The sequence below is a fragment of the Homarus americanus genome, unplaced genomic scaffold (genome assembly GCF_018991925.1).
Source record: "Homarus americanus isolate GMGI-L3 unplaced genomic scaffold, GMGI_Hamer_2.0 scaffold46197, whole genome shotgun sequence".
Lineage (NCBI taxonomy): Eukaryota > Metazoa > Arthropoda > Malacostraca > Decapoda > Nephropidae > Homarus > Homarus americanus.
The window spans coordinates 3,553,189-3,570,576 of record NW_024723050.1 but is presented as its reverse complement, the minus strand read 5'-3'; the positions used below and the strand labels follow the sequence as shown (position 1 = coordinate 3,570,576).

General features: G+C 37.4%; 1 protein-coding gene across 1 annotated transcript in view; it reads left to right on the top strand.

Annotated features, from left to right (window-relative positions):
• The window catches only part of LOC121863280 (probable cyclin-dependent serine/threonine-protein kinase DDB_G0292550), a 63,715-nt gene that overhangs the window by 36,753 nt on the left and 9,574 nt on the right, over positions 1–17,388 (top strand). Inside the window, exons 3-7 of the mRNA XM_042361859.1 lie at positions 1,888–1,998; positions 2,284–3,070; positions 10,075–10,243; positions 11,583–11,726; positions 12,656–12,784. Coding sequence (XP_042217793.1) covers positions 1,888–1,998; positions 2,284–3,070; positions 10,075–10,243; positions 11,583–11,726; positions 12,656–12,784 — 1,340 coding nt within the window. The remainder of the gene's footprint in view (positions 1–1,887; positions 1,999–2,283; positions 3,071–10,074; positions 10,244–11,582; positions 11,727–12,655; positions 12,785–17,388) is intronic.

The following is a 17,388-nucleotide window of genomic DNA, read 5'->3' as shown; positions in this document are numbered from 1 at the left end:
GGAGAGGTGGGCACAGTAGTCTTCGTCATGGAGTAAAATATCATCAACCACCTTGACACAATTCGTGACTCCTTGAAGGGCCGCGTCACCACGTTGACAGAATGCATCGCCTGTAGCGGCAAATCCCATGGGGCCTCTGCAATACTGATATCTTCCATATGGTGTGATGAATGTAGTCAAATGCTGGTCTTCTTCGGCCAACTCGATCTGCCAATAACCACATAAGGCGTCCATCGTTGTAAAAATTCGCCCTCGGGTCCACATTTCGAACAGCTGCGAAGGGTGTGGGTGAAGGGTGGTCTGGACGGGAAACTTGCTGGTTAAGTTTTGACATAACATGGTGCATAATAAATGGAAATATTACATAGGATTAATACATGTTCTGTAATACTTTACTATACATAATTAATAGAGTAATATAAGAATACACAGCTTAAGGTACTACTTCGTGTCCATATTATACAGGTATATAGAATTTGGTACTCTACTCGAAACTACAGATGGTAAGCCAATATTTTGTGAGGGATTACTGTACTGTACAGCAAATTATCTTCACTTGGCAAAGCATCCACTCATAATGAAATATCCATACACAGCAAAATATCTATGAATGGACAGCAAAATAACCATAAGTTTAAAATATTCACACACAACAAATTATCTATGCAAAATAAATATATTTACAATATGATATTCACACACCAAAATATATACAGTACAGTATACTGTACAGTACTGTAATCCCGTGTTTTTTTCGGGAATTACGTTCCTGAAACCCCCGCGAAAAGCCAAAACCGCGAATATTCTTTTAGGAAGCACTTTACCTGTAACCACCAAACAGCTCAGGTAGGTTATGCACTTAACCACGCCATGCTCTCCACTCACGGCCCAGCCCAGTGGTCACACTGATCACTTATGCACTGTACTGGCATTTACTAACATCATTATTTGAAACTACTGTAATATTGTAATATAATAATGGAAAAACGTAAACACAGGTATATACAAAAAAAAATTATTTCCAAGTAAATAAAATTTGATATATTTCACTGAGGTCGGCAATACCCGTATTGCCAGCCTCTCCCTGCTGTCCCGGCGTCTGCCCGCCCTCATGCAGTCACACCAGCCAGTCAGTCCTCTTCCACCCACATTCCTCCATTTGAAGACTTGTATTCTGACAATTGACAAATGAATTGTCAGTCTTCACCACATCTCGAGCCATAGCTCATACCACCTCTCAGCTTATCCAATAAAACTGTTTTTTCCGTTTAGGTCATCACTATTCTTGATCTCTTGGTCACTTTAGTCTTTGTTAGTAATATTTGCCTTTGATGAGGCTGGCTTACATCCCAGAGCCATGTGGAATGCAAGTGGGAGGACAAACAGAAGACGTAATCACAGTAGCGTTCACAGTACGGTAGGCACATACAGTATTAGACTGAAATATATTGAATGAATGGTACTTTATCATATAAAATAGGTATAGAAGGGCAAGGTCGGACAAATTTGGTGTTGTTTGTGTTCGTATATTGCCACTTTTTCTTTAATAAGTAAGTACTGTACAGTAGTTTTAAGTGGGAGAGGAGGGTCATTTAAGGTTATGACTACTTTATGATATCAATCATATGTAAAAAGTATATTAGAGTGGAAAACATAATTTGAAGACCAAAAAAAGTAGATACAGTATGTAATCAAAAGCAAAATATAGTATCTGTATCAGATGGGAGAATAATTTCTAAAGTTGGAGATAAAAAAAATTTTCTGCTACAAGAAAATAGAATTCCTTGAGGGAACAATTAGTTGCTGGAGTAACAATTGATACAATAATCAAGTACAGTATATTACAGTATCAGGTGTAGTAAATAATGAAATGGATGGCATTCACAGCCCTGGTGGTGGTGAATCTACAAGTAGTGGAGGAAGTGACACGGGGTACTCATCACGGTGTTCTACCCCTCCTGGGCCCTCCAGCCTTACTGACCCTAAACAAGGCACCAAGTGAGTGAAAATGTTGTATAAATAGAGCTCATAATACAGTAATAACTTGTATGTAGGTAAAGCTTTATTATAGATTGAGGGGTAAGTGTGTTGGTATAAAGCCACACTTTTATGGGTCTCAGAGTATTGAGGGGAAACTAATATCCGCTGTTTTTTATAATTATCTCATGCCCGGCACTTGATTAAGTTAGTTTATTTTGATTACAGGTATTTGAGGATGGGTTTGCTAAAAAGGAGAAAATCCTTAAGGAATAGAATATGTAATAATTAATTGTTGTTTTGCAGACGTCACCTAGATGTACCTGGTAGAAGGAGCACCAGCAGTAGTAACCGTGAGTCCCGAAGTGGATCCCCCAGTTCCTGCAGTGTCACCTCTCAGGGATCTTACCGCAATCCCCGGCAAAAACGGAGATACAATAACAATTCTGATGGACACAACATCCATCAAAATAATTACACCCATCATCATCCTCACCACCAGGTCCATCACCATCCCCATCACCTATTTAACGTATCCTACAATCATCATCATCACAATCAACATGGGGGCTACATGGGTAATACTGGGAATTTTGCACGGGGAAACAACTACTACTACAGCCACCACTGTCCAGATGTGGCTCAGAGGGACTGTACTAACTATCCCGGACAGAGATACGAAAAAGGGTACAACAATTACAGCTACTACAGGCAATTTGACCATCCTAGGAGGGACTTCAACCAACAAGGCTTCGATGATGGACGCTATGGAAGATACAACCAGGGGAGGGGATATAATAATAGATACAACACAAACCAGTTCAATAACCAGTATGCACCACACGGCAGTGGCAATAACCGGGACCAAAGTAGACGTCTGAATGACCGAGCTGGAACTTTCAGTGATGAGAAGGTTAATGTGAATGCTAAGTGGAAGTGTGAAGTAGTGGAAACTCCAAAGGAACTATTGACCGGATCGGAGTGGGACGGACTTTCACAACAAGTTTGGGATACATTCTCCCAAAGCCAACAGACAAATGAAACTTTCTTCAAGAAGCTCAAGTTGAGAGAAAAGATATCCAGAGTCATACGGGTAAGTACTGCACATTAACCTTATAATGTAGCCAAATCAAATTTACTGTTGCTAAGTAGTTAATGTACCATACTGTGCAATTTATGTAAATTCAGAAGCAAACTCATTGGAAGATGAAGTAGGTTTTGTAATCAGGGTAATTTTGATTACACAGTAAGACTTTTCCACTGAAGATTTGTGTGGATACGAAGTTGTGTATAGCCCACGTTCAGTTTTGACTGATGACATGTGTTAAACAACTACCAATGCTATATTCTTTTGGTAACTGACATTAAGAATGTGGTGTTATCAGATTAGTGATTCTGGACTAAGAGTCTGAAGCAAATAACCTGTTCCCTGCTGGAGACAAGAGTGACCTGGCCATCTTAAGTTTATTGATAGGAATTTAGAAAATAAATAAAAAAACGAAATGAAGTTTCTTAGGTTTATTTTTATGGATCGTTAGATAACTTTTAATAGAGTTTCAAGCTGTTATAACATTTGCATCAGTGAGAGCATTCATGTTTTGCAAGCACAACTTTAGGTTTACCCTCAATATTAATTTCCCTTTAAGATACTTTGCTCAATTTTACATGAGTACGGTATTATGAAATTTCACAAAGTTTGGGAAGGCTGCAAACTTTGAAATTAACCTGATCCAGGACCTTTAATTAGTCTCTCTGACCAGTGATAATATTTGTCTGTTCCTGAACTTTAGTTCCGTTTAACCATAAGTGATGTTGAGAATGATGGTACGATACATAATGGTGTAGCGTACAGGCCCATGATGGAATAGGTGAAGATGTAGGTATTATTGTGCTATTCATGAGACTGTTTTTACATAATTCTCATATTTATAATTTTAACTTTTTTAACCTGGTATCATGTAGGGGCTGTCACATGATCACGTCTTCGTATGGTTTATAATGATTAGACATTCCCACTAGGGTTTCCTGTTTTGGGGGGTTTCTTAGCATCCCAGGATTCTGGGACAAACCGGGATATTTCCCGGGATCCCGGGATTTCCCGCATCGGGTGATATTTGTACTAACTAATGCTATATGCTAACCCTATACTTCATTAGTATAGTATCTGTAGATTATTTGATAGGCTATTGATTTGATAAATTATATTACACTGAAGCAAAGTTATCTTTATTAACTTGCATACTGGTGTAAAAATAGATATATAATATGATTAAACAAGCAAAATTTTAATTAATCTCATTCCGTTAGCCATAAAAGAAACTCAGACATTTGGAATGGCATTCAAAGTTTGTTATTATAAAAAATAAGAATTCTATATTTAATGCCATTTGGAAGCCACATTCTACAAAAACCTAAAGCGAACACTTGAATGACCTGTGAAAAAAATAATAGCATACAATCATTTGTGCACACAAGCCACACAGTCACGCACACATCAAAAGTTGTTCATGAAATAACTCTTCAAGAAGCACAAACAGTCAATCTCATTCTGTTAGCCACAAAAGAAACTCAATGATATTTGGAATGACATTCAAAGTTAGCCATTATAAAAAAAGAATTATTCTATGCCATTTGGAAGCCCTACTCTACAAAAAACTTAGAGAACACTTGAATGACCTGCGAAAAAAAAAGGAATAGAATCATTTGCACACACACAAAGCCATGCACACACTAATAGTTGTTCATGAAATAACTCCTCAAGAAGCACAAACAGTCAATACTGCGGTCAGTGAGCCTTGTTCTTAGTTTTTTAATAAATAGGCCAGCAGCTGAAAATGCCCTTTCGGTTTCAACTGAAGTTGGTGGTACTGAGATGAGGGCCTGGAATAGTTTCTCTAAATTATGTGTTCTCTCTCCTGTTGCCTCAAACACATCAAACTCTTTCCTATTATGTTTGCATTCATACACCTTTCTACTTTTACTCTGAACCTGTTCTGTTGCTGCCTTGAGTTTATCTGTGAGCTTCATTTGTTCTTTTACAGATATTTCCATATTATCCTTAGCTGGTGGCTGCCAATGCATTTTTGTATTTTACATGGTGCAAATCAGAGATAAGGAATAACAATAAGAATACCGGGATTTGAACCAAATTCCCGGGGAAAAAAACATAACCATTTACGCCCGAGATCCCGGGAAGGAAACCCTAATTCCCACGTATAGTCCCTCCTTCTCCTCCCCTCTCCCCTAATTATATTTTTCTTACATTAGCTAATATTAAAGGCCATATCCCTCTTCAGTGTTCAGTTCTTGGCTAGAAAATTCAGAAGAGCTTTGACCATTGGATATAAAGACTGTTGTGTAACTTTAAATGGATTTTTATACTTGTGCATGTTTGTTATAGATACTAAACTCAAGTTTGTGATCTTAACAAATTACTACACATCAAACCCAACTTTTTATTTTTATTTTGGTCTTTCAAGCCATTTCCACACTCATTTTCCCTTCATTCGGTTTAATTCATTCATTTTTATGTTGTAAATTGTGTTCTATTATAGTACTTTGCTTCCATGAAAAGGCCCAATACAGTACAGACACCTCCCAGGCTACAGGTGACTTGGGTTAAGGATTTCAGACTTTGAGGATACTTTCCCATGTCTTATTTTGGGTAGATATACTGTATATAATTTTCTTCATTTTGTATTTAGTTACATACTCACTGAATCCTACATACAGAAAGTGCAAAAATATATAATTATCATAAGCTTTTACACATCTACGGGCTTCTGCCAAGAAACTGTTTGGAGGTCGGAGAGTCTGTGACGCAGCACTGTAGCCATTGGTACTACTGTACTGTGTTGCTAGGCGAGCAATTGTGATGCAATTTGAACACTTAACTTGTATCATTTTTGCTCTCTTTATGATTTCATTATTACTGCACTATTTACTATATGATTTTGTTATTGATAATTATATGCCTACAATTTTAAGTTTTAATTTTACAGTGTACAGTTAATGCTACTGTTTACTGTACATTTTAGACCTGGTGCTCTAAATTCTGGATTATAAACCTTATCTGGCATCCCCAGGTCCCAAGCAGGCCAGATAAATGGTCCCATACCTGTATAGTAATTGTACAGTGTATACATTATGTGTACTGTGTGTGTTCAATGATTACCTCTGGAAGGATCGCTTCTGGTTTACTGATAATTCAACTTACGGATAGCCTTCAGGAATGGAACCCACTCGTAACCCAGGGAGTGTCTGTATTTGGTGTGCCTGTTGCTTCACACAACCCAGTTTTACCCATCAGCAGCATGTTCTACCCCCAATATATATATATATATATATATATATATATATATATATATATATATATATATATATATATATATATATATATATATATATATATATATATATATATATATATATATATATATATATATATATATATATATATATATATATATATATATATATATATATATCATCACTTTTAATACATATTTCATTCCATCCTTTTATATCCTTGGTCTTTTCCACACCTTCCTATCATCCATTTCTGAATTACATGCTCTTTTCTGTACTCTTTCACCTTCCATTCTCTCATGTTAATACTGCCAGAGCAAACCCAAATTTGTGATATGCCCAGCACTTTCTTTTACTTCCATATCTCATTATTTCTGTACAATATTTCTTTTTCTCTGCATCCTTGTTCACATCAAATGCTGCTCTCATCACATTATTTTTTTCGCTCAGATACCAAGCACATCAGCATTCCCATGGTAAAAACACCTCGAGTTGGTGTCTTGTCACCGCTTTACCTAGAAATCCTGTGAGCCATGATAACTGAAACACTACTACATGTGTTTTGTTTTAATTTTACTAGTGAATTAACCGGGTGTCTGGTACAGGATGGCTTGAGATGCCTGTTTCAGCACTTCAACATCTGTCAATGCTGTGAAGTTTTGTTTTTTTTAAGTTAAAAAAAAATAACAACTGGATTTTTTCTTTTGTACATAGTATATTGAAACTTGGGACAAAAAGTTTTGCTCCGTTTTGCTCCTGTAATATTGGTTTTCCGTAAACCAAATTAATGTAAATCTGAAACTGCCTCTACAGCTAAATCTATTTTTTTCCATTGTTCAAAGAATGGGAAAATAATGTCTTCCAAATCATGTCATATTTGTTGTTACTGGTAATTATAAGTGGATCATCTGCTTTAAACTTAATCGTCTTTAGGCAATGTTTCCTTACAACCAACGCTTAAAAGGATTGTTTTTCTCCTCTGTATTGCCTCCACAGTCCCATATTGCCCTCAGTTCTCCTAACTGGTTACCTTTTCCCTTTGATAACTTATAGAGTACTGCCCTATTTTTTCTTATGTTATCACTTACAAATCTTTGTCTTCCTAAACTTATCCATAAATTCCCCATGTATTAATTGAAGAATGTCTTTTCACCCACTGTCTCGAGTATCTGGGAAATATGTTTAACCCTGTGAGGACTGTGTGCGTAATAATAATAATTAACGGTATATTGAAAAGTACAGCAGCCAGAGGCTGAAACTGTATAGTGGACAAACAATGACATACAGTACAATAATAGATATACACCGGTTCCTTGTATAACACGGGGGTTAGGGCCCCAAAACCCTTGTGTAAAAAAAATCAGTGTTAAATAAATAAAAGAACTTATGTAAAAAATAGATGTGGTCCCTGAACCCTACAATATTTGGGCATATTGCCACCTTAAACAATTAAGGTTAATCTAAACATTAATACATTCAGAAATTATTAAGTACTTCACTCACTCACACTTATACACCTAAACTTATACCTAAATGTTCCCTGTAATAATCTTGAAGCCATATGAACATTGCTTTTTCCATCTTGAGAATAAATGGATCTTTAGGTACACACACAACATTGGTCACAGAACGTGGGGAAGCATCATTAAATTAACATCTTATTTCTTCCTTAGACTTACAGATGGCTCTCACTGTTGATTCATTAACAGAATAATGCTGTCCTACAACAGCAAACGATTCTCCACCTTCCACTGAGTTAATGATACCTATTTTTTCTTCTGGTGTGAATACACAGCGCTTCACTCACATAACTTCATCTTGAGGTGGTCTACCTCGGATGAGGCATAATTACTAAATATCCAGCCAAAAAACTACAAAGTAACTGGAATGAGTGAAGGGGCTTTAGTGTTCACAAATGGGCGCCAAACATGTTCAGTAAACATTGACGTGCATTCCACCTGCTGGCCAGCTCTTGACAACACTCGGCACAGCCCGCAAAATTTGAACTGGCACACCACATAATTATAAATAATTATGAGTGTTAATTAAGGTAAATTGACATTCAAAAAGCCATACAAAGACAATTTAAAAAAAAAGTGTTAAGTAAGGTACCGGTGTACAGTACTGTACGTAGTGACATTGGGAGTGGATTGTTTAAAAAAGCTTTCAGTACAAAAAGGAGACATGCAGGGTATATATGAATCACAAATAATTTGGTGTTTTAAAGGAAACATGTGGTTGTAGGTCTGCCTGGTGGTGTATGGAGGGTCCCTAGCTGGTTCTTGCAGTATCTCCCCTCTGGTGTGTCCTATAGGCTTGCATTGTAAACATTGACTGCAATAACTGGCAGTCTCTCCACTGACCACTTTACTGTCCAAGTACCATGTTCATTCACTGGTTTTTTTTCCCCCCGAATTGAAATTGACACTTTTGTTACCGTGATGAATTGATAAACAATCCTTGCACTGGTTTATTGGAGGGGAAAGGGGAATGGCTTCCAGGTTGCACCTGATAGGAAATGCCAAGGGGAAGTCTGGACACATCAGTGGCAGATGTGTGTGTTCATACATGTGTGCCTGCGTATATGTATGCATGAGAAAGAGAGAGTGTGGTACAGTTTGTATTTATTTTATACATGTACATGTTTATGAAGAGGCCTAACCTTAATGTCTGTATATACCATAAAGAGGGGTATATGACCAGAGTGGACAAAGCTCCAGAAAAAAATAGAGACCTCCGGCGTTTTCCTCTCTGTGATCTGTCATTGGCCAGCCCTGCACGTAGTGACACGTGGGTAGTTTCACTTAATAGCAAAATCGACCATGTTGACATTTCCAAGGTTGTTTCCCTCTCCTTTCGTGAATAAATCTCAATTTTGACCATAGTGGGGCTTGGTCCACTCTGGGTGTACCTGCCTCATGTCACATCATACTATAAATTGGTGACACTAATGATTGTGCTGTACTGTATTAGATATGGGAGTAAGATGGTGGTGATGAGGTGCTGGAAGTATTGTCTTTTCAAAGGCACCTCGTGGACATTATATTTATAATCTGTACTTGTTTGTACTGAGCACTCTTAATTTCTAATTCATTTCCTCCCTCACTCCCTTCCTATCATTATTTTTTCCTCTGAACAAGAATCTTCCAACACTTCTTTTTCCTCAATGTATGATGTATGTTTGTTGCAACTCCATCACCACACTTTTCTTTCTTTTATTGGTGAATGGCACAGAAGTATATACAGGTGCTCCTCTACTTACGAACAAGCTACGTTCCTGAGGCTTGTTTGTAAGTCCAACTTTACGCTTGTAGATACCAAACATATTGTAAAAAATGAAAAGATTATGGATATTTAGTACAGCTATACCCTTTAATACAGCCTTAAAACCTGGCTCACTCTTCTCCTCTTAGGTAATGTTTGTTCTATCTGGAATTTTCATAAAAATAATCCAGTCTCGTCCACATTAAACACCTGTTCTGGCAGGTAACCCTCCTCAGTGATGATGTTTGTATCTCCGAAAGTTTGTAAGTTGAACGTTCTTTAGTAGAGGAGCACCTGTACTGGTTAATATCCTCCATTTTTGCTCTGCATTTGTAGTTTGTTAGAGGTGGATGTAATGTTGCGTTTAAGAGCCAAGTGACTTTCAGCAGAGGATAAAACGAAGAATTAATTATTGCTCGTAGATGTGTGATATTTCAGAGATTATATTTATTTTGTCTTGGTTAAGATGGGGTTTGGTAGCATTGAATACTGTATTCATCTTGAAATTGAAAATTAATCCTACAGAATGTGCTGCCAAATTGTCGGTTACATGTGGTTGGCTCATCTCTCAGTGGGTTTGGTGCAGACTACAGTGATGTGGACATGTGCCTGATGGTGACCCCCGGTGACCTTGATCAGCGCACTGAAGCAACTGCTGTGTTGCGTCTGCTCCAGAGAGAACTCAACAACTGTGGTGAGTAAATTAACTGTCCTAGTAGAGTACATGATATATGATGTCCTTTCATGTGATAGAAATGCAGTTTGTTATATATTTGCTTCGGTTAAATTTTTAAGAAATCTTGTTGTGCGTTGACTGGACAAATCTGATTTAACTTCGAATGGGAGGTTGGAGCTCATTTCCTAGCACTGTTAATTATATTATTGTTTCACTGCTTCTACAAGAAATTAAACTCATATACATTGCAAGTACAGGGTACTACTTTACTCATTTTGCAGTTTTTTTCTGTGTCTACCAGTCCAGTTGCTGGTTCACTAATAACAAGAGAGTGTGCTGATGCATACTCTCAGTGGTGGCAGTTTGGTCATGCTGATTTACCCATGGTCTACTCAATGTGTACACTGTTGTAATAAGTCTCTACTGTTTTGTATAGTACAGGAGTCCCTCGCCAACTGTGGGGGAGTAGGTTCCTGAAAAACCCTGTGGTTGGCAAATCCGAGGTTGGAAAGACTAAAGCTTATGGGAAATAGGGGCTTAGGTTCCATGGCTGTGGATAATACTCATCAAATCCTTACTTAGCCTGTTCCTTCACTAAGCAATACCTGTATTGTACATTTAATTAAATTTCAGTCAAATAAGTGGGGGGGGATGGAGGTGGTGTTACAAGGAAGAGGGGGGCAGAAGCCCATGGTGCATCCCACTGGTGCTATACTCTTCCCACACACTAGTCTTAACAAGCATTTCAACTTTATTTTTTAATGGCATTACACTCATTGTCCTTTTCACCTTCTCTACACCTTTATCAACTAACACTCAATGCATGCTTAGTGGCTAGAGTTAAGGGCAAAATCAAAGTTAATACAGTAAGAAATAAGTGCGAAAATATGGAGCAGTACAGTACGTGACAACGCTATGAGATCACAACACTGAGAGAGCAGTGGTGGGAGATGTGATGCTACACGGATGAATACATTAGACTGCTGATACATAAAACTAAATGCCGAAGCTGGTGAAATGGTATACAGGGTGAAAACTGTGGATACATGGAATCTATGATTGGTGAGGGTCTACTGTACTGTACCACAACTCATTTTATTTTTAGTGGAAATTGTATTTATATACGGTTTCTATAAGAATGACACAATTTGTAGAATGTTTGGAAATAGAACTCTTGAAAATCACAGGTTTACATACTGTATTAAGTTCTTAGGTGGAAAACTTGCTGATGCACACTTGCTTATGTTCATTTTCAGTCATAAACGAGGTTGGGTTAATGTATTCTGACATATTAAGAATATTTTCTGATATTTTTATATAGATTTTATAGATTAATTGAAAAAATAATCTTTTTCAGGCTCTATTCAGAAAATGGAGCTCATACGAGCAAAAGTGCCCATCCTGAAGTTCAGAGATGCTTACTCAAAGATAGATGTGGACCTCAACTGCAACAATGCTGTTGGAATCCGCAATACACATCTCCTGAACTCCTATTCACAACGTAAGTTCTGGACCATGAAAGTGTTGAATGTAAAACAGGGAGAGATTAAATTATCCACATTTTAATGACTGATTGTCTAGGCCATAATTTTTTTAAAGTGGGAAATTGCAACATAAAACTTGGAACATGTAAGCATTATCAGGTTGGTGGTTATTCAGTTTGTGTTAATATTATTTTATTTTTATTTTCACAATACAGTATAATAAAAAATTATTTAGCTTCTACCATAATGGTGTAGTGGTTAGCACACCAGTGTGCTGTTTTACTGACATATTTTTAATGTCATGGCACATAAAGTGTACTCCTATGACATTTCTAGTCAAATGACCCTTGTAATCTTGCACCAAACTGACTGGCAATTGGCTTACCAGGAGGACCCCCTGTGAGGTTGAGGAGTTACTTGTTATGATTCTTAACTTATCAACTGTTTTCTCACACCATTTTTTTGTACATATAGTAACAGTAACTGTTGCAGGATATGAATTTATTCATTGAGGGTGAAGGGAAGAAAAAAAAAATTGAAGTAATATCTTCTATCTTTTATTGTTTTTATGATGCACTAACTGGAACCCAGATAATTAAACTGAGAGCTGTTAAACAAATTGATAAGAATAAAATGATCAGATTTGCTAACAAAACTCTACCTCTTTGCCATTTTTATGTGATGCCTACAGAAAAAGGCCCATCACACTTTTTGTTGCAACACAATTTATCTCACAACATACCTGTCATTCTGATTATCAAAAAATTTATTAATGGAATACATAATGTAATAAAGATTAGTAATGCTACAGGCTATTCCTTTGGTTATTTTTTTTTTATTAAATGATGGTATTGAGAAAGGTATTTGCTGAATCTTCTATAACTTAAGTGTTGAATTGACAAAGCAGATGTACACATGAAATTGATATCTTAACTTTGTCTTGCAGTAGACTGGCGAGTACGTCCGCTGGTCCTAGTGGTGAAACTGTGGGCTCAGTATCACAACATTAATAATGCCAAGGACATGACCATCTCATCATACTCCTTGGTACTTATGGTCATACATTATCTGCAGCGTAAGTATTATTTGTTACTTAAATTTACATTAGCCTTATTTTCTTTTATCAAGGACTGTAAGATAATTTGCACCAAGGTTAATTTTAAATAAATTATGTTAGTACAGTACAGGGGATCCCTGGTTACGAACGCATTCCATTCCTGGGGACCTTCTTATGTCGGAAATGTATACAAATCAGAACACATACTCTATGTGCTTTATATCGTAAACTAAGTCCTTTTACATCTCAAATAACTAACTTTAAGAGAAAGGAAAAAATTGAATGACAAAATACAGTAATGGAAAGTTTAACACTTATATTGGAAACTGGGACTGGCTTGCATGCATAGATGGGCATTTGTAGGAGTGACAGAAACTTTATTGGGATGAAACTGAAGATGGTGTAGATACTTATAGTATTGGTTCTGGAAAATCTACTGAGGTAGAGGGAACTGGTTCTGGAGTTGATGGGACTGGTTCTGTAGATGCTGCAAAGGTTGATGGGACTGGTTCTGTAGATGCCTCAGAGGTTGATGGGACTAGTTCTGTAGATGCCTCAGAGGTTGATGGGACTAGTTCTGTAGATGCCTCAGAGGTTGATGGGACTGGTTCTGTAGATGCCTCAAAGGTTGATGGGACTAGTTCTGTAGATGCCTCAGAGGTTGATGGGACTGGTTCTGTAGATGCCTCAGAGGTTGATGGGGACTGTCTTGATGCTCTAGAGGTTGATGGACTGGTTCTGTAGAGTGCCTCAGAGGTTGATGGGACTGGTTCTGTAGAGTTCTCTTAGAGGCTGATGGGACTGGTTCTGTAGATGCCTCAGAGGTTGATGGACTGGTTCTGAGATGCCTCAGAGGTTGATGGGACTGATTCTGTAGATGCTCAGAGTGTTGATGGGACTGGTCTCTGTAGATGCCCAGAGGTTGATGGGACTGGTTCTGGCAGATGCCTTTAGAGGCTGAGGGGATCATTCTGCAGACGCCCCAGAGGTTAATGGGACTGGTCTTGTAGATGCCTCAGAGGTTGATGATCTAGTTCTGTAGATGCCCCCAGAGGTTGATGGGACTGGTTCTGTAGATGCTCTAGAGGCCATGGACTAGGTTCCAGATGCCTCAGAGGTTGATGTGAGAGACTAGGCCCTGTAGATGCCTCAGAGGTTGATGAGATCTATTCTGTAGATGCCTCTAGAGGTTGATGGGACTGGTTCTGTAGATGCCTCAGAGGTTGATGGGATTGGTTTGTAGATGCCCAGAGGTTGATGCTGGACTAATTTGGTAGATGCATCAGAGGTTGATGGGACTGGTTCTGTAGATGCCTCAGAGGTTGATGGGACTGGTTCTGTAGATGCCTCAGAGGTTGATGGGACTGGTTCTGTAGATGCCTCAGAGGTTGATGGGACTGGTTCTGTAGATGCATCAGAGGTTGATGGGACTGGTTCTGTAGATGCCTTTTGTCTTTCATAAACTTTTCAGGGGATGGTTGAACTGAAACTCTTTTCTTCATAAATCTCTCTGTAGCATGGTAGACATTCAGTAATACTTCTATGAACCTTGGTGAATCGTGCCGTTGAAATTTAAACAATCCTTCTTCAATAAGCCTGAAACCATCTGCCATTTCTTTAGTAATGAATCCCTTTGGTTCTGGAGTTTCAGCTTCCTCTACATCCTGTGACAAAATTTGGTTCTCCAGTTCAATCGGGTCCTCATTGCTTAATTCTTCAGCTTCAGACTCAAGTAACTGTGTAGCATCATCCTCATGAATATCAGGCTGGAGTTGGTTCCCAAGGTCTACCACTATCTGTGTCTTCAAGTCAGCATGCAAGCTTCTCGCTTTTCCTGAATCAAAGCTAGACTTAGAGGCAAATGACATTGATTTTGATCTTCCACCCAAGTCACTAACAATCTTTCCATTTCAATAAGCAATCCACATCTTTATTTTGTAATCACAGTTGAGTGCATTGATGTAGATCCTTTTACATGTTCAAGAATTTTGTTTCTTTCAAAATTGTTCTGATCATTGACCGACTGAAGCCCAATGCTTCACCAATGACTGAGGGTTTTTCACCTTTTTCAGAACATATAATTACATCAACTTTCATTTCCATTGTAATTGTTTTCCTTTTCTTGGATACACTACTATCACTTGCATCAGGTTTGCGTTGGGGAGCCATGTGAGGGCAGAAAAGGAGAGTTATTAAGTAAAAAACAGTTTGCACTTGATCACATAAATTACTGAGGTGAGGTAAAGGCGTACTAATGCTCCCTCAAGGAGCGCGGCTGGGTTATGCATTACCCGTATTTTGCGGCGTAGAAGACGCTGCATCATGGAAGACGCACCCTGATTTTGGGAATGTAATTCTAGGAAAAAACCTTTTTATACTTACTAACCGACACCAGTGAAACCGTTTCTTGATATACAGCCCTTTTGGCACAAGTACACACACCTCTTTGAATATCATCACTTAGAACTGCTTATCAGTCATCATTTTCATCAATTTAAAAAAAAATCTGTATAAGAAGGTGAAATCTTTAATACAGCACTCATTTTATACACCTGGTCACCTCCACATCTTAGGGGCTGTAGTGTTTACATTCTTTCTCTTGTTTTTGTCGGTATGACAACGACGGAAATTTTTTTTCCAACAGTAGAAGGTAAGCAAATGTAAACATGTATATCAACGTCTAACGAAAACAAAAAATCTTTATTTAAAAAAATAAATTAAAAGAAAAAAGCAACTGTAAAAATCAGTTGAATTAAAAAATTTTGGTGTGAATAAACAAATTCCTGCACTTTGAGACCAGCAGACAACTTTTTGCAATTCCTCAATAGATGGCACTGCCGCACCACTGCCATTAGTAAACAAACCGCACAGCAGCAAAGGTTGTGTAGCTGCAGCCGTTTATTTTTTATTTTTTACCTACTGAGTAAGTAAATACAGGTTGTACCTCTCTAGTCCGGCATTCTGTGGTCTGGAACGATTTTAGTTTGTCCAATAGGTAGATAGGCAACTTTTTTTTTTTTTTTTTTTTTTTTTTTTTTTTTTTTTTTTTTTTTTTTTTTTTTACTTATCTGAATTATTATTATTATTACAGGAGTATTAAATTTATGCCCCTCAGGCCCCAATGTGGGTCAGTGACCTATGCCCAGGTGGGCTAATCCCCTTAAAAAAAAGCCGCGGGAAATTAAGGTTTGTTTACATCCGGCAGTTCGGCTGCTCTCTCTCTCTCTCTGCTTGTCTATACAGAGTACAACATTTAACCCTTTAATATATATGAGCAGTAAATAAGTGTTGCTTTCATATTCTTATGTAGAGTAATGACGATATGTTTTCACATGTGCGCACTTACATACGCGCAGTCTCACTTTTTTTTTTACCATTAATGGTTAGCTACTTATATTGTTCCATTTATTAACATTAAATAACATTACAGGTACTTCAAACAACCATATTATTTTTTTACATTAATTTTACTACAGCTACAATCAGGGTCTTATTTTCTTCAGTTTTATATGTAGAACCAATCAGTCACTGGTTTTGTAAGCTTTAACATAAACAATGCCGGCAGCCGTCTCGTCTTCTCGTGTGTTTTTATATTCCACATATTATTAATAAATTGTATTGTTCATTTTGCACACACAAACATTAATTCAATAAAAACAAATTCAGAAACATTAATTAAAATATATATGAACAGTAAATAAGTGTTGCTTTCATATTCTTATGTTAAGTAATGACGATATGTTTTCACGTATGTTTTCACGTGTGCACACTTACATACGCGATCTCTTTTTTCTTTACCATTATCGTTAGCTACTTCTAATGTTCCATTTATTAACATTAAATAACATTACTTAAAACAACCATATTAATTTTACTACAGCTACAACCAAGGTCTTATTTTCTTCAGTTATATATGTAGAACCAGTCAGTCACTGGTTTTGTAATCAACGAAAACAATGCTGTGTCATTTCCTCGTGTGTTTTAATATTCTACTTATTATTAATGAATTGTATTGCTCATTTTGCACGCATAAACATTAATTCAATAAAAAAGACATTCAGTAATAAACAATAATGAATCGTTTGTACAAAAGAGAAATGACGCTGTTTACACGATTATGCACGTTGGCGGGCTGTTCAAACCCGTCGAAATTCAAGTTTCCGCAGTCAAAATTTTTGTTTATTTTTTTTTTTTGTGTGTGTGTGTGTGTGTGTTCCAATAGAATACCTTGAATTAAAAACTCGCGAACTTTGAGAAGCTACTATACGACATTTAACCCTTCAATATGTCTTCAAAGAGACCATGATGCAGAGGATGCAGAGAAAGTGGTGCTAGTGCTTCCAAGCATAAGCACAAGTCACTATCTATCCAGGAAAAGAGTGAATTTCCATGGTCCGGCACCGGTCAGGTCCTGAGGTTGCCGGACTAGAGAGGTACAACCTGTACTGTAATCGTATTTTTTGCAGTATGTCAACAATATTAGTTAAATCAATTGTTTTATAGTACTGTATAGAGAATACTTGCAATTGCTAAGTACTGTAATGAGGTAACAGTCTTTGTAAGGGGCTGATTTCAGTTAACCCTAAGAAAACCTCTGCTACATCAACTAGCGTCATGGAAGA